Source organism: Desmodus rotundus, chromosome 1 (genome assembly GCF_022682495.2).
Source record: "Desmodus rotundus isolate HL8 chromosome 1, HLdesRot8A.1, whole genome shotgun sequence".
Lineage (NCBI taxonomy): Eukaryota > Metazoa > Chordata > Mammalia > Chiroptera > Phyllostomidae > Desmodus > Desmodus rotundus.
Window position 1 is genome coordinate 168,323,455 of NC_071387.1, and position 27,151 is coordinate 168,350,605.

Below are 27,151 nucleotides of genomic sequence, written 5' to 3' on the forward strand. Positions count from 1 at the left end.
CCTTACGACCCTTTATTCACTTCATCTTTTCATTCTTTTTGCAGAGCAATATCTTCCCCCTGCCCCTCCATCAAAAGCTGAACCTAGAATCAACTGTCTAAACACATACCAGTAGGAGTTAAAATGTGGGGAAAATAGTTTTTAACTACATCACACAGATAATGATTTAAAAAGCAAGAGTGCACTAAACAGAGAAAAAAAAACCCCTCAAAAGACAAACAAAAGCAACACAAGACCCTATCTGGATCCAAAATGGGGAGAGGGAGAGAAAGCTCATTTCCTTCGTTAAAAATCAGAGTGAAACATCTATAGTTAAACAACTTTATTAACATAGTCAAGCAGTGATTAACATTCACATCTATTATGTCACATCATACAAATGTAAAATACAAAATTACTACAGTACAATATATATTCTCTGCATGATCCAAAATATTTGGTGGCCCCAAAAAACTCTCTTTAAAATTCAGCAGCTTATCAAAAATTAAAACCGTATTCTATTTAAAATGAAGATCTGTTAGCACAGAGTTAGACTTCAAGAAATATCAATTTAGTACAGTTTGAGAAGTTGCAGGAGGATATGTTTGAAGGACACATTCTAACATAGTGTGGCAGGTACAGGAAACACCAGATTTAAAGCTTTTAAGCGTAACTCATACAACCTAAGTTGTCAGCAGAAAGATCCAGTTATTTATAACTAAAGCTAAAACTACTAAATTATTGCACCCAATGTTAACATGAATATTAAGTGTAAAACTGTTTTTATAATATGAAGTGAAATCATTAACCATGTTTAAACATCTCTTCTCACAGATAATCTATTAAGTAAAATTATACAGTATTGTCTAATTATTATCTCCATAAAAAAATCCACCCTTAATTTGGTTATATATCCACAGAGGAAAACAGTAATGAATATGGTCAAAGTACAGCAGAACCCTTTTATGAGGCTTATAGATGGAAGGGACCAACATTGCCTTGTAGGCTAACCATAGTATAGTAGGCTTTTAGGAAGATAATTAGACTTGCAAAATAGCTAATTCTGCATAATACCAAGCCATATAGCATAAGAGGAATTCTATAATAAACAAAAATTCTAATAAAAGGGAAAATAGTATTTTCCTAATTAATGATATAATGCTTGGCAAACTGATTTGGTTTTAATGTAGAAGAGAAAAAAACCATTAACTTCCCTCAAAATCATGCATACATTAAAAAAAACACACAATACATTCTGGGATACAAATCACAACAAACAGTTGCTATAATTTAAACACATACCTTAAAATTAATATGTATAATAATTAGGCATAAAGATAAAGAACTCTATACATATAATACCAATAGGGGAAAAGATCTACATAAGACTGAAAAAATTAGTCACAAGTCACCTGGAGAGCATTCAAGTGAAACTTTTTATGTAAAATTTAATTTTTAAGAGGCATTAGGAATATCTCCATATTTAATACAGTATGAAAGGTACTAAGTAGGTATACAATGCTCTTGCATGGTATTACTACTAGATAGTATCGTCACACAGTTCTTTATTGATCTGATTTTTCATCTCGATTATCCCGGGCCTTTAACTATCTGAAGACCAGTTTTCTTAAAGATTTCAATGCCTACACTTCCAAGAACAGTACTACAATCAACAGTTAGTGTTTTCCCCCTTGTATTATTTGCAGAAATAATTCAAAAAGCAAAGCTGTATGTATCTTAAGGTATACTAAAGGAAGATTTTAATTGCAGTTATGCATGATACACTCTTCTCTTGGGAAGAATGATTTTGCACCGTTATCTGTTAATACATTCAATATGAATATAGATTAATCATATAAAGCAAAAAAACCCCCACAAAGCAAAACAACCAAACCCACACTTTTTTCTTTATGGCAAAGTATTTCAGTTAAATTTAGACCAAAGGGTTTAAGACAATTAAATTCTGGCATTTCAGTTATGCAGGATAATTTAATACAGGACAGAAAAATGTCCACTTCCCTATCTTGAGGGTTTGAAGAAAAGGACTCATTTAAACTCACTTTCAAGGTGAACCTACAATACATGCAGAAGGCCTGACAGGAGGGATTTATACCACCCTAGTCTTCTAGAATAAGGACTGAAATCAGACTAAATGGGAAGATTCTTCATGAAATACACTAAAAAAAAAAATAATAAAAGTATGATGACCCCTTATAAGCATATGTCACCAAAGCAAAAAGGATACAAGAATATTCACCTGAGATAAAACTTGTATCTGAATATTGTATAACTGAGTAGACAAAGCATTTCAACAGAGGAAAGTCAGTTGAAATTATTTTAAAATATACATCTGATACTATTTTACAATATATGCAATTTAAGCAATTCAGATCAATGAAAAAGTCTTAACAAAAAAAATCACAGTGTTTACCAATATGTTAGTTACAAAATGTATGCTACTTATTTTGTTTTTAAAGATGTAATGGCTTGGTTAAGTGTTTTAAAATCTATTCGTCTGAAATCTAACTTGCGTCACAAAATCAAGTAGCAATAATGTAAAGCATCAGAACTGGCTCTTAAAGATTATTTACACGTTGACTATTTGGGAAATAATCAACCAAAAAATATAAAAAAGTGATTTTTTTTACATAGTATGAAGTTATTAAAGAGATTAGACAATACAAAAAGCAAAATTCTTTCCTGAATACATGAGTATCTGTGGCACTAAGTTTACTTACTAATACTAAAACATGGAACCGCCAAACATGCATTTAAATTATATTAAATACACTTTCTGTTTCCAACTTAGGTTGATCAGCAGCTTTTGTTCTGTTAGAATCCTTCAAAGAGAGAAGCTCAAACAGGAAAAAAGAAGGCATATATAAAACAGTAAACACTGACCTCCTGAGGTTCCTACAACATAAAAATATTCAAGTAGAAAATCTACATCACTTAGCAGCGGCTATTTCTGTAGTTGAGCACACTAACAGCACTTTAGTGTGTAAGGAGCTGATGAAGTAAGCCGTGCTTCAAGCATGCCAAGAGGCAGAAACACTGGAATGTAACAAAGACAATCTCACGATTTCATAGACATTCAGCCAACATTCAAAACTATTAAGACTACACCACAAGAATTAAGTTGCTTATATATATATATATATATATCCCATGATGTATTGTTTTATCAGAACAATAAATGATGGTAAATCAGAGCTTACCCAAAAGATAACTTAAATGGCTTCTGCAAATTCCTATGCTATACTAAGTATCCGAAATATAAATTAGGAACACACCACCTCAAGGGGGTGGGGAGAGGGAATACAGAAACCCAACCCGACCTCAGGTTGCCAGTAATGTTTACTAATTTTTCTACTTTTGAATTAAACTTCCTTTTAACTTAAAAACAAGTGACTATCAAATGAGCATATTCTTATGTGACATAACTGCCTAATTAGAAACCAATTTTTAATCAAACAGGTGACAATGTTGTTTTTTCAGTCAATACAGAATCACAGGTTCAAATAATTTTATTGAAGGTTGTTTCTGTGTTTGTTTTAAAGTGTTTAGAGAATTTTGCCATTTCTTTCTATTTAAAATATTTACTACCTATTCTAGAATAGTAAAATATCTCTCCTATTAAATTCTGAAAAGTATTAAAAAAAAAAACCCTACAGAATATCACTAGAATTTAAGGATAAAGTAACGAGCCTAATCAGGTCTTAAAAACTAGCTTGGAAGCAAATTTTCAGCTCCCAGTGAAGTAATGGTGCTAGAAAGAGAACAAATACTACATCCCCTTTGGATCCAACGTGTAATTTTAAAAAAACTGGATTAAGAAAATATTTAATTTCAGGCTCTACAGACTGAAATTTGCAAAGCCAAAGTATAGGAAAGAAGGTGAAAGAACATGTTAAAAAAATACATACACACACACAACAAAAACCTTTCTGCATGCTATCATGCACTTGAAAATTTTTTAAATGGTATTTATAAACTCACACACATACAGCTCAAACTTCAGTGCAATGGCTGTATCATTCAACACCTTTAGGAGAACAGAACCATGCAAAGAGGAGCAACTGCTTATAAAAATGGTTATTCAGTATTTATTCTGCAATGCAAAGGTGACAAACTAAAATATAAAAAGGTTGTTATGGCTTAACATTTTTGTTGCAGATTAAATATGCAGCATTGAAAAATGGAAAGGTGTGGCTTCATCTCTGACCAGCAGAGTTAAAAAGAAAAATCTCTCCATTTTCCTTCATCATCATGGGATACACTGTTCAGGCAATCCAAATTAATAAAGACTTGCACTTTCATATGGAGACAAGATCAAGTGTACCAGTTAGGATTTCACATTCACAGTATATAAGAAAATACACATGGAAGGAAAAGTAAAGGGTTAACTTAACAAGGATTTATTCACAGGAATACATGTAAGTAGAGAAAAATAACAGAAAAGCTCAACAAATGAAATGAAGAGGATCCAAATCAACTTTCACTCTGTAGCTTTTTACTTGCACCCTGTGTGCGTGTATCTAGGGCACAGAGGGCCACCAACATGCGCCAAAACAGTGTAGGAACCCTGCATTACATCCATTAACTTAAACATATCTTTAAGATCATGCTTTGAACAAAAAAAAAAAAAAAAAAAAAAAAAAGCTTAGAAGGCAATATATTGAGTGGGAATAAACATTGAAATATAGCAATCATGTCTTCAACTTCTACAATTCTCTTTATGTGCCTACTAACATTTATGCAGCCTCTTACAGATCTTTTACCATGTAATTTGGGTTTTAGAAGTTTTGATAAAATCACTAGTAGTATATAACCATGCAGAAAGCACATCACACTGACAGCACAGAGGCAAAGATTTTGCACAGGTATATCAGCTTTCCACATTGTGCAGGTTACACACAATACAATATCAATCTTATTCCTAACAGATCCTAGTAAGATATCTCAAGGCCTAGCTGTAAACTACAGTACTTTATATATCTATATTCTTAATAAAAATAAAACCCACAAATCTTAAAAAGGAATTTTAAATGCAGGGCTATATTGAATTGGTAAACTGCAACACAAACTGGCGCAACAGAGGTAAATGAATACCAGTCTCACTCTACGTGATGCAAGCATGCTACTTACTTTCCCACTAATTTACTTTCAATCACTATGAGCCAGAATGCATGCCTGAACCTTAAACTGCACTTTAAAAATAACGTCTTGGCCTAGAAATTAAATCTAATGAAGTACAACCATCAAATTATATCCACTACATTAATGTTTTAATGCAAAACCAGGAGTTCGATCTTTAGTTTGATATGTCCAACCCCAGTTATTCCTCCCTCCCTGCCCACCCCACAAAGGTAAAAGGAGTGACTCATTTGGCATTTCACAGGTTATTTCTTTGTTTAAATTAGATTTTTTTTTTATTTCCAACTTTTTGGGGGTACCTTAAATTGCTTCCAAGAACCTGCTTCTACTATGGGTTGGCAAGCTGATTTTAATTCTATTAGCTTCATTTGTGTAGTTCTTTATCAGCATGCAAAAACAAGTCCCCATCATGTGGGAAAATTTATTAAAAAAAACTTTAAATTAAAAATAAAAAAAGCTTCTTTACTGTTTGTAACCCCCTTTCTTAGGTTTCCTTTATTGTGCGCTATAGAAATTTTCCTCTCTCTTTAATCTCTATGTATCATTTTTATGGTTCTTGTTTTGGTACAATTCCCCATAATATTCCAGAAAGTACTGTTTTGTGAGTAGACTGAATAGTTTTTGCTTCTTCACATCCAGTGCGGAGTTGTAATTGAAGACAGATTTCCACCCACAAAGGCTCCAGATGTTAAAACGTTTCCCAACATCGACTTAATACAGTGACCGCAACACCTCCCTCCCGCCCCTCCCAGTAGGGTTGGGATTGTACTGTATTCCCTACTGGTTTACCCTTCCCCCCTGTAAAGGGTAACATTTTCCCTGGGTGCAGAGGCTCCCTCATAGTCTCCGAGACTGAAGGACCTGTAAGAAAAGAAAATAATTTTATACTTTAACAATCGTTTTTCTTTTAAAGCCAGTGGATCACAAAATCAAGTCAAATTACGATGCTGTATCTCTGCCTAAAGAAAATGAGATACTGGACAAACTGCCCAAGATCATCTAGACCGTGATAACCACGTTGCTTTCTTCTCTTACTGCTGTTAACTGTCACTTGCATTAGATACAAAAAAGTGACACCAAGCTGGGGACATCCACAGAGAAATGTGTAGCACTTTATACAGATGAAATACAGATAAAATGCACCCTGCAGGACACTATCCATTTAATTCTTTGCCTCCTTTTGCATTACAGGCCACAATGAGAGCCGGTTATTTCTTACATAATAAGTTGGCCTACTTTCTTCATGGTTAAATAGCATGTTCTTTAGGGCAATCGCTTTCCTTAGTGAGAATTACAACTCATCCTTTTTTGCCAGTATTCCTAATATAAAGCAAACAAAAATACAATCCATCTAAAAAAAAACTAAAGAACATTACTTATTTTTGATTGTCTGATGTTTTTGCTTAGAAGGTACTAAAGGTGTCCACTACATTCAGCAAATTATCAAAAAGTAAAATTTTACATTTGATTTTTTGATGCTCCTAATTAATAATTCTTCCGACCCAATTAAACTCAGTCATTTCCTATACTCTGAAGGACTCTTGATTTTCCTGATAAGGACTTTTTATTGGTAGCAGTTAAAAAAAACCCTCACCTAAGGATATGTTTATTGATTTTAAGAGAAGGAGAGAGAAATATCAATTTGCTGAATGTAGTGGACACCTTTAGTACCTTCTAAGCAAAAACATCAGACAATCAAAAATACGTAATGTTCTTTAGTTTTTTTTTTAGATGGGGTCAAAACCTACAACTGTTTTGGTGTATAGGATGTCCTTCCAACCAACCAAGCCACCTGGTGAGGGATCGTTGGTAGCAGTTTTAATGATGAAAAGAACATCAAGAAATAAAGGTAGGTTACTAGGAGACTGTAACTAGTACCTGACAGAACTTTCACAACGAAACTGTAGTAACCACTCATGCCAAACTCTGGACATTTATATGAAAGTTCATTTGAGTTCACAGAGGGCAATTAGCCCATCTATGGAGAAGTACAAACAACCCTTTTTCTCTGCCTCTAGAAAAAGGTAAGAATGAAAAAAAGGCAGGAAAAGATACTATCCACTTTTATCTCTAATTAGAAGACTGAGAATTACTGTATGCCTTGTCTTAGAACACAGTTAATTCAAGACTGGTGATATGACAGAGACCAGAGAAGGTAATAAATCTGAAAGTAGTGAAGACTTAGCTCACAGTTGAATCTTTCGGCCCCTAATGCCATCTACTGCATTCTCATGATTTAACATAAGAGAATCAAGCTCTTTTCCAAAATACTAAGGCCATAAAACAGCTAGTAGGACTCAAGAACACAGTGGGACAACCCACACTGAAGGGTCTGAGACATTCCAGAGGCTGTAAGTCTATTTCTACTGTCTTCTTAGGTTAATTAGACAACTTGGATGTTGAAATCTTTCCAGGTTTAAAATCTAGCTCACAGCAGATGAGGAGCAAGCAAAAACTCCAACGTAAAAGGTTATTTCAATTTGCTATACAGTTGCTGGACATACATTGAATATAGCCTCTGGCCCTCCAGTGAAGTATGTCTCAGTTTATGCCTAAAACCTAAAGAAGTGCAACCCCTGGTTGACTGTACTGGCCCATGCTCTTAACATCTACTGAACCAACTTAGTGTGTTAGGCAATATACCCAACTTTGGCATCACATAGTACAGCATTTAATCCTCAAAAGAACTCAATGAAGGTAATGAGGCTAAGAGACCAGAATGCTTAGTTAGACTTAACAAGTACAGAAAGTCTCAAGGAACAAGAGTCCAAGTGGACTTACCCCTCTGTTACCCCAGATCAAAACAATTTCCGTTGCCCATTTTAAAACACAGCACTAGGCCCACGGTACTCAATAAAAATATATGTTGAACACTGAATACTACACATTCTTAGTTACTGAGCTAAAACCCATTTCTAATTCTACTTGGGTTTTCCCTAAAGCTTACTACACAGAAGGTCCTTGATATATGAGACTAAATTCATGCTTTAAAACTAGACTATTTCTACTGCAGTGATCTCTTACAGGGCAAAAAAGGAAGAGCTGAAGCACTGTAAAGTAATCTAATTAGCCTATCAGTTTGGATTTCTTTCTATTGAGGATTCAAAGTGGAACCATGCATTTTATCTTGCTTGATAATTCTCTAAAAAATTCTACTTAAGTAATTTAAAATGTAAAGTCTAATATAGCATAAGATTGTTTTATTCAACCTCTGTAGAAAACAAATAGCTCTATTCTGTTCAGTAGTTTTACATTGTAGTCCTAATTTTCTTTATCCTGAAAAATTCCAAACTTCTCACAACTTACCCCTAATTATGGGACTGCAGCTTAAGTGTATGAGGTTAAACACCATAAAAAGCTGCAAGACGCTCTTTTAAGGGAGGCGGAAACTGGTCAGAGAAACGCCTCCAATTTTCATCCCCAACTTGATTTTTAAATCCATGAAGGATCTGCAAAGAGTTAAAAAAAAAAAAAAATCATTAATTTATCAGATGAGATCAGGTGCATTCACAGTGGTATGGCTGTAGATTAATTTATCAAAAACAACGGATAAAAATTCAGATCTTCATAGCTTCGGAAATCAAACGCTGTTGATTTTATTATTATAAAATTTTATCCATTTTAAAATAGTACTTCTCAAACTTTTTTGGATTCTACACCATTCCATGTCTTGCCTAAAGATATTTCACTGAATATGCTAAACTTTGTTTTGAGAAGTTTAGAAACAGTGTCCTAGTAACAGATGTTCATTCACTAAGCAATCTCTGGAATTATACTTATGAAAAACAAACAAAAAAGTATATAATTCACCCAAAGAATAAAATTTCTGTGCCATACTAAGTTTTTCAAGATGGAAATATACAAAGCTTTGGCTTCCTGGCTGCAAATATAGGTCACCAATTTTATTATTAGGTGATTAAAATGTGTAACAGTATTTTACTTCTTGTGTTGTTATAGTGGAGTGCCAGCTAGAATTAATCAAAAGGAGGGCACTATTAAAATAAAGAACTACAACATAGGTTTAATCTCTGTGGAGACCGCTTAGATTTACTCTGTTCAATAGTTTATATTATACTCTAAATCTCAGTCAGCCGTCTCTGAAAATGCATATGCTAATTTGCACAGGTGGGATAATGGCCTGCTTAGGAAAATATTTTCAAAGTGTATTCTCTACTGATAGTCACTGTATCTTAAGGAAAGATCAAGCCAACATTTTTGCTGAGAACAAACGTTACAGGTTATAAGTCCACCAACACTGATTTGAAAAGCCTAGTTTCATATGAAATACACAATAATTTAAACTTTCCAATATGACAGTAACAATCGCAAGATATATATCATAAAGCCTTTTTAGTTACCTTACAGAACATGTCTCTCAGATCATCTTTTGGGTTAATCCATGATGCAACAGCATCACAAAAAAATATAAAATCCTGTAACAAGCAATAAATATATTTTAGATTGATTTTTATGTGTCAAGCAAGTGAAAAAAACATGTGAACTTCAGAATATATATCATGATAGAATCCTAGCTAAAAATTAAAAAAAAAAAAAGTCAACTACAATCATAAAAGTTGTAAGCAATTACTTAATGGTTGTTTTTATTAGCTTCATCATGAATAAACCCCTGCTAAGTCAGTTTAGACTTAATGCCCTTTTGTATTTTATATCATAAAACAAAACATGTCTAGTAAATGTTTAACATCAGCAATGTACTGAAAGTACCAAATGAGCATAAATTTAAAAAACCTTCATTTATCAGATTAAAGAATTATATAAATCCAATAATCTACTCAGTTCTGAGTAGCTTAAAAATAATCTAAAGTTAGTTAAAAGCATACACCAAAGAAGCTTGATTTGAAGTACAGGAATTACTAGATATAAATTTCTAGACTCATCTTTAGGTAGAAACTTAAATGACATGGCCAAAGGCAGAAAAATTAATTACGTACCTACAAGTAACAACTAATCCAACTCAACCCAACCCAAATGAAACAAAAAGAATAAAAAACCTAATGCCAAACACTTAAAAGATAACCAGGTTATTCTGACTATTAAGAACAAGGTGACAAATGGTATATGCTTTAAGTATTTCACTGAAGTATTTTTAGGTATAGACTACCATGCTGAAAAAATTCAAGATATGGCTGATGTCCTGACATGTCAACTACTTTAAATTTTATTTTTAAATTCAGAAAACCTCATTAATTTCAAAATTTATTAATACTAAAGTATGTGTATAAAACACCTACTGAAGCAAATAAAATCCCATGTACCTAAAGTTCATGGTTTATTCAAATTATGTCTTCCAAATAGCAAAGTATGATGTTAAAAACTTAAACATACATACACACTTCTAGAATTTGTAATTAAATACTTAAACAGAAAAACCTTTAGACAGTTTTTTTTTAACCATATCCAAATACACATGTAAAAGGTAGAAATTTCTACCAATTCTTAAGTTGGTAGTGATCTCATGATCATATACACGTGTTACTTCAAATACTAACTCAAAAAAAATAAAGTAACCAAAACCCCTGTGGGAAAATGCTCCTTTTTAACATGACACACATGATATGATACCTCTAAAATACATTTAAGGTGACACAAAGTTCTTAAACACTGGGAAAAATAAAGAAAGAAACTTAATATCAGGAGGTTATTTTGCAGTTAGGGAACATCTCTAAAGATAGTATTAGCTTATTTTAATAGTAAATTATTAATGTTTTACAAATGTCAAATTAGTCAAAAAAAATTTTTCCAGTTCTAATTTCTAAGTTTTCAATGCCTAACACCTACATTAATGTAAAATTTAAAAGTTGGTAATGCTAAATCTGAATTAAACAACACAGTAATTAATACCAGGCAGGAAATAGCAAAAGGTCTCAATTAAAAAATGGTCAAAGCACCCATCTCTTTGATGTAGAAGGTCATTTTCTTGAAAACCCTGCTTACACTTTCCCTTTACAAAGAACTGTTGAGGAGCCTGAGGCTGTTAGCTGGGGTAGTATTTTGTGGATCACACACATGGCATCAGTCAACACGGTCCTACTTTGTGTGTGGCAAATTGGCAGTTGAATACAGGGGTCTGATGAGACTCATGCTTGACACTATTGCCAAATATTTCTTAAATGCCAAAATTGTCTAAATATAATAGAGCTAAGACAGGAAACAAAACAAAATAAGGATAAATTACAAGCTCTCAAAAAAAAGGCAGTTTCAATGATTAATTCAGTATTCTATTTTATTCACTACTAAATGATTTCTTAAGTTTGATTCCAAGTAACAGAAAGAGTATCCTACTATTTGCTCACTCTCTAAAGTGTAGATATCCTCAAACAAAACAAATTGATATTCAGGGATGGGAAATGTATGCAAAGTAAATAAATGAGGTCTAAATGTGAATGAAAGAACCTTTGGCTTAATTCAATACAAGAATGCATCTTTATCTCCCAATATGCTACTTTTATGTTTCATGACAAAAAAAGATTTAGGAGATAAAAAAACAGGCATTGTCATTTCAAGATATTAGGAAATACACAACATTTTAAATATATAATTTGTTTTAGTATCTTTGAAAAACACGTGTTATATGCAATATTTTAATAATAGAAGTATTAAAACATTCCTTCCCTTCAAAGTTTCATTATTCAGAATATTACAAATTAAGAATGGATCTGGTTAAGGTCTTACTTGGATTACTCCACTGGGATTCACACTGATCATGGTACAAATGCCACGGAATGCCGAGTCCTTTTCCTCATTGTCCCTTATGTTTCTCAGAGAGGTGCACCTATTAAATTATAGAGTGCAGCTTAGCATTTAAGTAAGAAGCAGGTTCAATTACAATACTAATGGACAGTATTTAATGGAATAAGCACCATAGTGTAATGTTTATATTCAAAGAATTTTCATAAAGCTTAAGTTTCTCACACTTCCTATATGTGGGCCCATCTAATCCCAAATAGTGAAAGCCTTGATATTCACATTTTCTTATTAATAGATTGCATCTATGAAATGGACATCTGATTTTAATCTCCCACTTAAACAATTAATGAGCTTTAGCCAAGAGTAAATTACCAATTAAAAAAACTGCATTATGACTTGTATTCCATTAAACACTACTAAAAATGACTTGAATTGAAAGATTGTCAACTGAAAGCAGCAGAATATAGGATATACTGCCATAATATGAACTATTATTTCAGAACTTATGGTGTAGATGTTTAACTTTTATATTATCAAATAAGATTTTTACACATTACAAATTTAAACATGTATTTCTTAATGCAATCCAAATTTTCAAATTAATTCTAAGAAAGAAACAATGCAAAAACCTAAATTTATAGAATTTGCATGCATTTTTATTTTATTGGTGGATATTTAAATGCTTTATATATATATATATAAAATCAAGCTTTGTAACACAGCAAGCATGTGACAATCTTATCCCATGCATCAATTAGTCGTTAGCCACAACATAAAATAAATATACATGACGATGCTACTGAAAACCTCACAAACCTGATAGGACAAGATTAGTCACATGGTTGGCAATGATTAAGGATTGTGATTTTTGTAACCAACTGAAAATATATCTAAAAGTGAGATAGAGAAAGAAAGAGTGAAGAAAAATGAATTAAAAAAAAAGATTGAATAATACACACCAGGGTCTTATAAACTGCTGTAGCATGGGGGCCACCTCTTGAGGACAAACGTAACCAAGACGACCAATTGTTATTGCTAAGGTAACGCAATCACGGTTATACACCACCAAACGCCAACCAAGACATGAGCAAATGAGGGGGAAGGAGAAAAAATAAAGAAAAAACAACAAATAACTCAGAAACAGAAACCAACAGAATTTGTGTATGATAATAAACATAAGATTTCACCAGTGCTGTTTATTACCACCCCCTAAAATAAGGGGTAGCAACATATATGGCATACTCTTGAAAAAGGAAAAACAAAAGGAATTAAAAAAACTTTAAAGATTGAGAGAACACCAAAAACCATGATGAATTGCTTTTCTCGCTCAATGAAGTGTCAATATAGCATACTTTCTAGTAACAAAAAGATGAGCGATTAAATGGATGATTTAGACGTTCTTCAAAGATAGTTCAAATTTCAGAATTTAATAATGAAATCTATGTTTCCCCCCCAAGAAATACTAGTAAATGTGAATGACTACATTTCTGAATTGTCTATTCAAACACAATTTTCAGTTAAAACAGTTAAAATTTCTTTCTCACTTCTCCACATCTGTTTTTATAATTTCTATTCTTTGAAAATTATCTAGAAATTTAACCCAAATTTTGGTGAAGTCTTTTTGTTTGTTAACATTTCCAAAAAAACCAGTGGACTATTTGTTGCCTGTTATCAAAATCAACTGTCAAATTTTAGGTGTTATGGCACACACTGAATGGATTCAAAAATTGCTAATTTCATACCATATTTGACATAAAGGAAATTCAGACAGTCCACTGTAATGACATATGATACGGGACCAAAGAAACAAATATTATGTCCTTGCTATAAAAGACATAGCACAAAATAAACAGTGTACTAATTACATGCTAATATTTTATGTAAAATGGGAATTAATCAAACATATATTCACCATCAAAATTCAGGAAGTCCTTAAACTTTAAAAGGGCTAAAGTGCAACTCAGAACTGCATTCTGCAATTCAAAGGTACATACATATAAATACATTTATACACAACAGGAAAAAAAATACAAACAGAAAACAAACCATGAAGTGCTTTAATGGTGTTCTCTCAAAAACTTACAGGTTAACCTTTCATAAAAAAAGGGTGGGGGGTAAAGAAAAATGTTTAAGGATTACTTGAAGCAAACTACACAGATAATACTAAAATCCAGCAGATTCATATGAAGCAAGAGAAAGAAAACCTATGTTCAAAAGACACAAACTACGCAACATTCTCATTAAACAGGCAAGTATGAACAATCCAATGACACATGCAATAAAGCAGATGATGGTCCATTGAAAAAGTTCAGTGTAGGATATACCAATTAGGAAAAAAGCAAGTAACTGCATACACTAAGGAGGAATTGGCTTTATGAAATGTCAAGACAATGGTAATTAAAAGTTGCTAAAATCTATGGATATTAGCCATTGACAATGATTTTACTTAATAATTACCTCCTCCTCTTTGGGTTAAGGAATAAAGAAAACATTATCTGCAGCCACTTGTATTGAGTAATTCAGTGAATGCCAAATGTGTTTCTTAATCTATCAATTCAATTAATCAACTGGAAGGGTATTATCAACTACCTTTCGATTTATTTAGGTTAGAATCATAGTTAGAATATAGTCTTATAGATAAAGCCAATTTGTTAAAGGAACTATAACAAATTTACCAGCTGATATCCCACAAGAAACTTTAATATACATTACACTCAACATTTATTTGCAGTTATGCATTCACATTTAAAAATAAATAGGAAGTTTCTTTAGGTTCAACAGTAATTTTATAACGGCAAGGGTTCCAAATCTGAATGTCATGTATAGGTACTGCATTCTAAAGAGATAAAAACCTAACAAGATTCCACAACCATCCTACACATAGATTTTTGCACTTTTCAGCAAGAAAATCTAATTCACTTATGATATAAACAGTACCCATACAGCCAAACAGCCATATAACTGTTTCATAATTAAAAGATTTCCTTCCATACCAATAAACATATCAATTTTAATCATATTAGGATACAATAAACTTCCCATAACTAAAAAATATAAATGAAAATGCCCTTGAAAACAAATTTTCTTATTTAGAAAACCTTTTTTTAAAATCTTCGTCCAGTAAGACCTTCAAAGACTATGAATATTTTATTGGAATTATCTTAGTGCATAAAGAAAGAGATGTGTCTGATAGAAAAAATTTACCTCTTTTATCATTATTAGCAAAAATCGAAGAAGGTGGAAAGCAATCACCCCAAAATGTGTTCTATAGTATGGAAGGTACTCTTTAATATAAACATGCTCTCAATAAATGCAAAAGAGAAACAAGCCTCCTGAATAAAAATCCCACAAGGTACTGCTTAAGTTCCCAATTTGAAGGAAAGTATACAACAAAATAGAAAACACGTATGTATATGTGCCATTGTAAACCCATTAGTTGCTACACTGCAATCTACTGTTGGCCAGATTAAAAAAAAAAAAAAAAAATCATCACTTCCCAGCTCCCAGTTACTCTCAGAATTAACGTGAAAGTAAAATTTATATTGTTCCAAAGTTATGTTAGCTGGGGTCCATTAGAAGACGTATTAAAACACAAGAATAGGGGAGAAAGTGTTATGGAATGCAACTAAAACAGTACATTTCATTAATGAGGATCCAAAATAGCTGTTAATAATAAACTAGGTTTCTACAGCTAGCTTTGGTTTCTCTACGCATCTCAATTTAAGATTAAAAGGCAACTAATTTTCTCTTCACCAAAACAGTTCAGTCATATGGTACCTGTATTCTCTAACAACGTCTTTGGTGTGTTGGGTCTGTTAATGATTTCTACAAGCTGGTGCAACACCATAGGAATATAAGGCTGCATCTCTATACCTAGATCATCCCCAAAAGAGAAAAACAAAAGAAAAATTTCAGTGTTAAAATAGCAATTTTGCTTTTATTAACTGTAACATAAGCTATTTATAAATATATATAACTCATTTAAATTTAAAAACAAAACAAAAAACTAAAGTATCTAAAATTTACACTTTTAAATAAGAAAAAAAAAAAAAATCTTACCCATTTGAATAGAGATTTCTCCAATTGCCCAAGTGGCATTATTGCAGACTGAAATGAACTCCGGGTTTAGGTTGGTTCCCAATATTGGCATGAAATCAGCTAGAAAAAAATGTTTTAAAAACTATGTAGTAAACTTATCAACAGCAGTGTATTGTACTTTCAAGAAAATCTACTAGGTGGAAACTGAAATGTAGGCAAGAAATAGCAGTATTGTAAAGGTGTTGGTAAATATTTATCTTAAGAAACTAAAAGAGGCAATATCGGAACTTTCATATGAAGTAGACCAGGAAACATTAAGTTTTGGAATATTTCAGATACCATTAAAAAGAGTTGGTCAGAGTACTCTCTCTTGTCATCAGACTGAGAAAATTCAAAAGTAAGGAAAGCATGATACATTAGAACTTTCTTCAAACCTAGTTTTTCACATGTACAATTTTTTAAAAATCAGTAATTTTGGGTTTTAAAATAACTTTTACCCCAGTGCTCAGATTGTGGTCTCTAAATATCATTTTCCACTTAGTAGGAATGAGGGCTCTCAGAGAAATGTTTCATTGTAGGTGAAGGGCAGGAAATGTACCAAACAAACCTGGGCTAGTTCATCACACCAGAGAAAACTCAGGAGCCAACTTCAGCTCCTAATGCCTACGGATAGGACAATTTGAGTATCACTGAGTTCATATTGACACTCAAAAAACAAACACAAAAAATAAACTCTGAAACCTCAAATAGATACCTTGGAGGATGATGGGAATGAATTCATTATTTTGAAAACTGGTAAATAAAGAAAAAAAAATCAAGCAATTTATCCTGCCTCTCCTATATGATGGAAAATAATTTGATATGGAAAATGTCTCTATATATGTATTTTCACTATTAAATGAAGAATCAGAATAGCATTTAAAAAAACCCTTAATTAATTAGTGGATCTAAAACCTGGGTTTCTCAATTTTAGCAATACTGATAATTTGGGCCACCTCATTCTGTTGTGTGTGTGTGTGTGGCGGGGGGGCTGTTGCACGCATTGTAGGACGTTGAGCAATATCCTTTGCCTCTATGCACTAACTACCAAGCAGTAACACACCCCCAGTGTTAAAATGCCAAATGTTCTATGGGAGGGGGCTGAATGAAAAATGGCCCTGGTTGAGAATCGATAATCTAGAAAATAATCATCATGGTTGATAACATAAAAAAAGAGAAAACGAGACACTGTGTACCCTCTAAAGAGGGGACATATGACTGATCAAATCTTGTAAAACAAGAATTCATCACACTTTCACTTACAGTAGTCAGGCTTGAACTTGATAATTTATTTTAATACATCATAATTAATGTTATTACTCTAAGTTCAGAAATGCAGTTAGTTATGCAAAAGTACAACTGGGAATTGGGTGAGGAATAAGTTTGGGGGTGTAATGTATGACATTATGACTATAGTTAATTCTGTATGGTATGTTTTAAAGTTGCTGAGAGCAGATCTTAAAAGTTCTTATCATAAAGAAAATCTTTGTAACTATGTGAGGGGATGGTAACTAAACATGTAGGAATCATTTTGCAATACATACAATAAGGTGTAAAACACAGCAAATCATTATGTTGTGTACCTTAAACTTACAGAAGTTGTGTCATTTATATTTCAATAAAACTGGTCAAGAAAAACCCCAAAGCAACTGTATCAAATGAAAAAACTTTAGCACTGCCTGGTGTGGCTCAGTGGCTTGAGCATCATCTTGCAAACCGATCAATGTTTCTTTTCCTCCCTGCCCCCAACAATGAATAAATAAAATCTTCAACTATCACCCAAAATGATGGGATACAGAGATGGGGAAAAAACTCCAAAGTCCCACTTAATTCACGGGTTTTGATGCAATTAAGGTTACATTATTCAAGGAATCCCTTGTTATCTTCACAGAAGGCTAAGACAAATGCTATGCTATTAAAAGAGAAATAAATCATTTACTTTTTAGGTAAACTGAAAAGTTTCCTATGATATCTGAAAACATATGTTGCTTTATCATGAGAAAACTTATTTCTGGGTACCGCCCCTAAAAAAAAAAAAGAAACTATTCAAAAAGTATCCATGAACTACACATACAGTACACTGGGGCTTCAAAGGCAGGCATGTCCTTTACTCTAAATTAATGCCTTTCCAACTCTTTGCCAGTCACATGATGGCCTAACAAGCTGCTATCTAAAGAGTGAGTTCAAGAGAACAAAGAAAAGGAGTTCCCATCCTGCCTGCTTCAATCAGAGCATCTTTAACAGTCAAATGAACATTTATAAATGCTGGGATTCCATGAAATCATATTTTAATAATAAAAAATATAGCTGATGTTAAAAATCTATCATAGCAATAGAAAATATTCATACCTATACAAGGCTTAACGTGCTGAAAGCAAGCTTTTGTCAGATCACCTAACAGGGCAAAGGAACTCTGTCGAACTTCTGGCATTTTATCCTACAAGAAATAAGAAGAAATTAACCCCAACGTGACCCAGAGAACCAGGTTTCAATTTGTTGTAATTGAACCAGTCTCACCTGCATGCACTGATACATTAGTGTTAGAATGTTACTTCGGGCCACGAGCTGTTCGATGTTGCCTCCAAGTCCTTCAGCCAGGCCACTGAGTAAATCAAGAGCCACTATCATAAAATCTTTATCTGGAGCCTCATATTGTTCTGGTTGAGCATTATTCAGCTGAAATGAGACACATTTTTTTTTGAAACTTCCTTTAAATCGTTTATTGATACAGTTTGTATACATTATGCCTGTCCTTAGAAAGACGTTTATGATGGCGAAAAGGGAGAGATTTTTTAATATAAAAATTTTTAAATACCATGGCTTGTGCAAGAGTCTTCTGTACTAGGTTTACACATCGCTGATATACAGGTTCACAGTATGGAAGGAAGCCAGACTGCAGGGCTGTGGCAACTGAAGACAGGCACTGGAAAAAAATAAAGTGCATGTGTGAAATTTCTGGATATAGTTAACATTGTAAGAAATGCTTCTATGTGTACTAATAAGACCCTGGTTATTTCTGAGCTTGCTCTACTAGGGCTACAGCAGCAGTTTCTTTTCAAATCTCTCCTCTGGGTGCCACCTATTGCTGTTAAGATTGCTGGCTGGTCAGGGGACGTTTCCTCAGAAAAAAAGTAAACATGTTTCTATAATGAATGTTATCTTTCAAGAACAGATTAAGTGTATGCACCCCCCCACCCCCAAATATAAGAGGTATTATTTATTTATCCTCCCATCCTGGTCAATGACGTAGGTCAGGGGTGTCAAACTCATTTTCACCGGGGACCACATCAGCCTCGCAATTGCCTTCAAAGGGCCAAGTGTAATTTTAGGACTGTATAAATGTAACTGCTCCTTAACTAGGGGCAAGGAGCTCCCTGCTGCCTCTGGGTAGAAACAAGGTGGAGGGCCGGATTCAGCCCGCAGGCCTTGTGTTTGCCACCTGTGATGTAAGTGAACTTTACTGGGCATATTCTGAGCCCCTGCCTGAAAAAACATATATTTAGCCATAATAACTCTTCTTATGTTGTTAGGCCCAGAATTAGTCATGTTCTTGGTCACAGAAGTTTTTACTTCTCTGGCTAGGGACAATCCACGGCAGAGGTGGTGACCCCTGAAATGACAGGGTAAACAAGAAGGACAATGACTGAACTGGCTCTACCAATACAAAGTCATTTAGGTTTACGTTCCCACATCTGGTAGTGTATTCAGTTATTGAAATATCACATAAAATTTCTTTTTGGTTAAAAAACTACTTAGTACACATAGACTAAGATTTCAAACTAGACATAAAGGGTATAAAGTGAAGTCTCTCCTTATTAACATGGAGTCCCAATACTGATTCACCTATGTGTGAGTATATGTATCTAATGTAATATTATATAAATATATATTAGAATATTAAACTATAGTTGAGCTTTGAACTATGTGGGGGTTCGGGCCACCAACCCCCTGGCACAATTAAATATCTGCATATAACTTTGACTCCCCCCAAATTTAAGGTGTCTCTTGGTCTGCGGAAGATTGGTTCCAGGTCACACCATAGAGTATCAAAATCCCAGGATGCTCAGTTCCCTATATAAAACGGGGCAGATCAATGTACCTAGTCACCCCTCCACATCCAGACTTCCAAATGTCAATTAGAAACAGTACAGGCATTTATGTGAAAAAATCTGCATGTAAGTGGACCCTCAAGGTTCAAACCCATGTTATTCAAGGTTTAGCCATAGTTTAGCTATATATTTATATCAAGAAATACAGTTAAGTAGAGACAGAGGTACATGATGTAAAAAGACCTCCATGATTTATTATCCGTTAAGAAGAGCAGGCTGGAAAACATATATAGCATACCTCAAGTAAGGGGAAGAGGTCTTTATCTTCATCCTTTAACATGTTCCATTTCTGGATCAGTGGAGGCATTAGCATCTGAATATATTCCTATTTACAATGATGAAAAACACAAAAAGCTCCACTATTACATGTAAACAAGTTCACTTTGAGTCTATGAAAATTAAAATCCATTTAGAGTAATTGTGTAAAATCATTACAGAATGTATTCTGAGACTCTCTTTGCACATTTAAAATTTCTATTTATTTTGCCTATCTTTTTAACTTATATAATTTCGTTCTATTTTTAAGTCATCTTATATCCTTTTTGAAATACAATTCATACAAATATATAAAAATTACTTGATTACAATCGGGATGATTTATATAATTTTACCCTCTAGTGTCTGAATTTTTCAGTCCTGGGACCTGTAACACGTAATATGGTTCTACTTGTACAGTATGTCATAAATAACAGGTTTACCTTACAGAGGCATTTGTGGAAAAAGATTCATAATCACTTAAGTGTCCTTATTTAAACTAAATAACCCATAAAATCAAGTAAATAAATGTAATAATGTGAGTAAGGGGCACCGATGGTAAAAGGTCTAATCTAAGACATTCAGAAAAACACCCCCAAACCAAACCAACTAACATCACAAAGCAAACCCATTGCATCAAGTTTTAAGTATAACTAATGAACAGACAATTTCTTAGGACTTTCCATATAGCATTTATAAACAAAATGTATTCTTCAGCAGGGAATTTTGAACCATATTAAAATTCTACTACTACAAATGCAATCCTATCCTCTTCTACTCTGAACACTACCAGAGACAGAGTTTGGCTCCCTAGTCATACTTCTGCTGTGCCATTATTTACATTGGTAAGCTATCACCCCAATTCCTGATAGTTTTACCTAGTGCATTCCCCACAGCTGTAAGTTCCAGTGAGAAAACAAAGATGTCTAGGTGTGGCACTCCAAAGCTACAGTGTGTATAAAGTGGTAGATAAAAAAAAAAAAACCTTGAAATTAAGTAAAAGTTATAAAAACTTTACAGATTATATAACCTCCACTCCTCTTTCCTTTAGTTACTTTACAAAGTGCTATAAAATTACCACACCAAGTACATATTTACTTTTTAAAATACTGTTTAGGAAGTTAATACACTTTGCTGCCTTCTTAAAGTAGTAAACACTGTGTTGATTATTTCCCAAAACATTTTAATTTCCAAATACATGTTAGCCTATTGATTATAACCATGCTACATATTTTTTTCCATAATAATACTTACTGGTTTGTTTAAATGATGTCCTACTGAATCTGCTAACGTTCCTATGGCATCATAAAGAATGAGCAAGTTCTTATGTTGGTATTTGCTAAACGCGAAGACCAAAGTATCAAGTATATAAGCAAGGTAAGGAACAAGTTCTGTACAAGCCTCTTCTTCTAGGGTAGCAAAGGCACTGTAATTAAAAAGAGAGAGAGAGAACAGTGTTGTAGAAAAGGAATAGTTGTAATAGAGATAGAAAACTAAGTCTTTAAAGAGTATCTATTTCCACTTCACATGCCTATCTCCTACTGCATCACAACAGATGCGCATTTTTATTATTTCTTTCCATTCCTTATTACCTCTTTCAAAGAGACCATCACCTATGGGCGTCTATTTAACTACAATGCTAAAATTTAAAACTAAAATGTGCTGGTTCTTATATTTATTCATTCAACAAATTTACTTGGTGTTTACTATTCAGTCACAGCGCTAGGACATAGCAATGAACAAAATAATGTTGCATTCTCAGAAAAATAAACTCTCATTTATACTTTTTCCTTCAAATGCACACCAAGGGTCACAAAATGACATATTTAACACTTAAGACCATTCTAACTCTCTGAATAAACTTTCTCTTACACAATACAGACAAACAGTATGTATTGCATACTTGAAAGCTACCGCGAGATCCTGAGCCCTGTCACCATGAGAAAGCTACCTGTATGAGGCGAGGAATGTGTTATCCTGACTTTGGTAATCATTCTACAATGTATATGCACATCAAATCATATTGTACACTTTAAATATATGCAGTGTTTGTCAATTGTTCCTCAATAAGGTTAAAAAGTGTTTCAGCCCCACACTACGTTAAGAGTGCAAAATACTTATTACTAATTTGCCTTATGTATGGCTATACTCTGTTAGAACAAATGTGCAAGAAAGGAAAAAAAAAATCTCGAGTCTCAATGTAATGACTTCAATTTAGACCTAAATTTGTCCTGGCTCTTTGTTTCTAAAATTAACGTTTGTATTATTTTTTGTTCTACCAAGTCAGGAATTTCCTAAAGGTAACCGGCTTAAGCCACTTGTTAATGAAAATCCTGTTCATTAGCAGTATGCATCGGTTATTTTGTTCACAGCACTTGCCATAAATTCTACAGTTGTTTAGTACTTCCTGTTAAACTGTAAGTTTAAAGATGGCAAGAATGTAAGCCCAGCATTTAGAATATGCCCAACAATTAGTAGAGAGCTAAAAAAGTGCCAAATAAATGAACTACAGGAAACCAAACATGATCTGTACCCTGCCTCCATTGAAAAAAAAACTTTAGTGCTATTAATCATCAAAGCCCCCTTGTTTGACTTTCATGTTATTAAGAATTAAAAACTCCTTCAGATAATTTTGCTTCAAATCTGGAAAAGTCCAACTCTACTTTTCCTCTTGTTCCCCACACTGGAATGTTATTTAACTGCAACTGCTGGTCTGATATAAAAACAAAACAGCCCCAAAGGGACACAGATACAGACAACTCAATGACAGACAACAGGTTGTTGTGGGGCTTTCTGTGGAGTTATCGTAGTGGACCTGTAGGCTAGTGGGAATCTGCTCCAACTTCGCTATTGGTTCAAGAGTAGGACCTTTGTCCTCACTTCTCCAGATGCCTGTGGGAATTAGTGTAAAAGATAACTCTACTGTTATCATGGCCACTAGAAAACAAACCATTTAACAAACAGCAAAGGCTGATGTCTATTAGTCACATTTGGATTCACAAAATCATAGGGTGAAACCTACAGATAATAAAAAGCCCATTAATGGTTTAATACCAATATTCCATCACAAGGTTGAAAATTAGTTTATCATTGAAATACCCACTCCTTTCCTGCACAATGAAATTTTGTTATGAATCTGTCCCACCTGCAGGCAGCTTCTTGTACTCTCTTGTTGCTATCCAGGATACGCTTTAGCAATTCCGTCATTAATGGCTTCAGGTACGTGTCTGGGGGCTGGCTGACTACCCAATGTGCATAACGGCTCAGAGTCCAGCATGTTATGGAACGCACAAGAGCCTTTTTATCAGAGAGGCACTGAATAAGGTGAGGGATGAGCTCAGGCAAGTATGGAATCATGCCTTGCATGCAACCTAGGGAAAAAAAAAAGAAATCTTTCAGAAACTGCTAACATATGGTTAAAACAAAACCATTTCAGTTGAATATTAAACCAACACATGCATCCATGAAAAATATTCAGATCATCTTCATTGTATTAAATATGCTGTAAAACATAATCTGATCTAAAATATCAAAAAACTGAAACAAGACCTAACTGCCCCTAAGCATCTTCCAGCAGGGTTAGGAAAGTTCCCTTTACTTCTGCTACACAAATTATGACTTTTAGAGATGTCTTTAACATGCTTCCTTTCTCCTAGATAGATGTTTACAGTTAGTAAAGAATAATAACTTATAGAGAATGACGACACTCTTGACATCACATTTCTTACACTTACGTAGAGAACAGTTATTTTTCTAGCAATGGGAATGCTTCTGACATCCAAGCCCTTGTTCTCTCATTCTGGTCCCTTTATCATAACAGAAACATTTGCAAAATATCTGGCTGTGGTTAGAAGTAGGCTTATGGCTGTTTAGTTAATAATTGTTAACCAGTTCAAAGTAAACATTTATTCTAAGATGGCTTTTGGATTCAAACATCCTTTTCAAGGTTAACGTAGATCACACAGTCTTCTGAAACTCACAGCAGCAACGCAAGAGCAAAGTGTGTAAATTTAAGAGTGAATACTCTTTCCTCCGAGAGTAACAATTCATTAAAGTAGCCTAGCCACATTAGTGCTAATTATTAAGGGCTTTACAGTTCAAATGTGACTTAGACTTACCTTCAGCAATTGCTCCTAAAACCAAGATGCCTGATTCTTTAACAACCCATTCATGATGAAAAAGTAATTCTTTCAAAAGGGGCAAAATATGTGGCAAAAGCTCATCACGATACACATTTGCAAGAACATCTAGGGCAGCAGCAGAACATTTTCCTAAAAATATATTTATCAAAAATATTAGATTAACCTCTATTATCTTTTAGTTATGTAAAATGAGTATTTGTTGTATGTACAACACTTTATTCATACTTCTACAGTCTCAAAGAATCCAATTAAATAAGCAGTCTTGTCACATGAAAAAATTCTGTTCACAAAAGTACTTTTTTATGACCAAAAATTAGCAAACTAATTATAAACTGGAATCGAAAGTCACCAAGTACACAACATGTAAAATATCCTCAAAAACTTTCTTTACAGAGTGAGGCACCATTAAGTATCAGACTATATATATCAATTCAAATTTCACTTAACATAATTTAGAAAAGAACAAAAGATTTAAAAAGAACAATAATATCTTTAAGCATCCAAATTTTCCCCAATGTAAACTAGGCACAATAAACGGTTAATCACACACTATCAGACAATAGTAAAATCCTTTTCTTAAAAACACTGTTATATTGGCCACAAGTAACACTTATCAATAAGGCTCTTAAGTTATACTGTATGGTAGATTCATAGAAATGAACATTATACTGCCATAAAACAGAATGAAATCTCTATGTACTCACACAGAGTGAGTCATATTATATAGAGAAAAGAATCACCAGAGTACATATAATCTGATTTCACTTTTGTAAAGTCAGCCTCCTCTCCAAAAAGAAAGATATAGCTTTAGCTGGGTGGCTCTCAGTTGGTTGGAGTGTCGTCCCATACACCAAAAAGGTTGTGGGCTCGATCCCTGGTTGGGGCATGTACAGGAGGCAACCAACTGATGTTTCTCTCTCTCTAAAATCAATAAATACATAAGCAAAGGAGGGAGGTGGGTTTGGCTGGGGTGGGGGGGCAGTGGTGGGGAGAAAATGCAGACAACTGTAATTGAACAATAAAGTAATTTATGGAAAAAAAAAATCAGTAAATACAAGGTCCAGAAGAACTAAGGCTTCCTTGAGTGTGGTGGCAGGGTAATTATATGGGTGTAATAATTTATAGTTTTAATTTGAACATTTCACCTAAAATGTCATATCACGGTGTGCTTGAGTGTGATATTGTTGCGTTACAGAATTACATGCTGATGATTTTGTAATAAAAAAGGGGCATTACTTGTGCTGGACCCAGTATTTTCTCAGGTGAGAATAAAAACAAAAAAGATATACATATGTTTTTCTGTATGTACACAGAAAAACTTCTGGAAGGATATAAAGATGGGTGATAAACGTGAAGAGGAAGTGCTCCCCCGCCAATAATGCAACCAATGTACATTATTACTTCTGAAGAGTTATCTACATTATACTGTAATGTTAATCCACCCTGCCCTCAACCTCAAAGTAGGGATACAGTGGGAAGTAAGTTGTGATAGTAGTGAGATTTGGGTTCCAATGACAGATGTGCCCTCCTAGCTATGTGGACCCTGGGCAAGTTGCTCTTTCTGCAGTTTCCTTACCTATGTAAAGCTGCTGGAAAGATTAAATGTGATATGCATGCCAAGTCCTTGGCCTAGGGCTGGGCACATTAGGAATGCTAAGTAACTGGTAGTTGTAGGGAACTAAATGGGTAGCAGAGGAATTAGCATCATTTAACCAAATGAATTACACAGTACGGGCTGATGATTCACGTCCTTAACCACTTCATAGTAACTAGAAATCTTGACACTCTGAATTACCACAGTGGCTCTCGCCTGAGGGTGGTTTTGTTTCCCAGGGGACATCTGTACTGTCCAGAGACTTTTGGTTATTACAATTGTGTGTGTGTGTGTGGTGCTGCTGGCATCTACTGGGCAGAGGCAAAGCTGCTCCACATCCTATCATGTGCAGGATAGCCCCCACAACAAAAAAATCATGTGGCCTAAAATGTCATTACTGCTGAGGCTGAGTAATCCTGAACTAGAGCAATGGAGCTTTAAAGAACAGTCGGCAAGCAAGCAAAACACAGGTGTCTAGGTTCCTCCCCAGAGTTATTTAATTACAGTGTGGCCCAAAATTCCAGCTCAGCAGATGATGTGGACTTGCGGCTAAGATTGAAAACTAATAGAGATTAAAAAAAAGTATTTTGTAAGACTGAATATGACAAAGCAATTTAAATTACTTTAGGATTATCCATGATAATCAGTCAATTCACATACAAATTATTGCAAAACAAGTTTACGTAAGGAAAACAAAGTTTATGGCCAATGTGCCTATTTTATAGTATCAAACAAAAAATATATAGCTTTTGAGAAATGACAGCCTGAGCTGTCTTTAAAAAATACAATGAATAGTAAGTATAAAAAGAGGTGCATCAGAAAAATGCAAACCAAAACCGTATGTACTTCAGATATACTAGATATGGCTATAATAAAAAAGGTTAACAACCGCTGGCAAGCAGAACCTGCAATCTAAGACACTGCTGGTGGGAAAGTAAGTGGTGCAGCCACTTTGGAAAACAGCCTGGTAGCTTCTCAAAAGGTTAATCAGAGAGTTAGCATGACCCAGTAATCACACTCCTGGGCATGCATATACCTAAGAGACTGAAAACATACGTCCACACATACATTTTACAGAAACATTCGCAGCATCATTACTCACAATAGCCAAAACTGGGCAACAACAAAAT

The 27,151-nt window shown here is 33.9% G+C and overlaps 1 protein-coding gene across 4 annotated transcripts in view; it reads right to left on the reverse strand.

The window, feature by feature from the left end:
- Nucleotides 1-305: 305 nt before the first annotated feature.
- Nucleotides 306-27,151, reverse strand: part of TNPO1 (transportin 1) — a 93,466-nt gene continuing 66,620 nt past the window's right edge. For all 4 annotated transcript variants that reach the window (XM_053912769.2, XM_053912761.2, XM_024578649.3 and 1 more), the window contains exons 12-25: nt 24,404-24,556; nt 23,431-23,656; nt 21,540-21,711; nt 20,269-20,355; nt 18,737-18,844; nt 18,439-18,597; nt 18,271-18,358; nt 15,904-16,002; nt 15,622-15,717; nt 12,804-12,879; nt 11,830-11,929; nt 9,495-9,569; nt 8,443-8,585; nt 306-5,997 (exon numbers count right to left, since the gene is read on the reverse strand). In XM_053912769.2, coding sequence (XP_053768744.1) covers nt 8,478-8,585; nt 9,495-9,569; nt 11,830-11,929; nt 12,804-12,879; nt 15,622-15,717; nt 15,904-16,002; nt 18,271-18,358; nt 18,439-18,597; nt 18,737-18,844; nt 20,269-20,355; nt 21,540-21,711; nt 23,431-23,656; nt 24,404-24,556 — 1,547 coding nt within the window. In that variant the 3' untranslated portion in view covers nt 306-5,997; nt 8,443-8,477. The remainder of the gene's footprint in view (nt 5,998-8,442; nt 8,586-9,494; nt 9,570-11,829; nt 11,930-12,803; nt 12,880-15,621; nt 15,718-15,903; nt 16,003-18,270; nt 18,359-18,438; nt 18,598-18,736; nt 18,845-20,268; nt 20,356-21,539; nt 21,712-23,430; nt 23,657-24,403; nt 24,557-27,151) is intronic.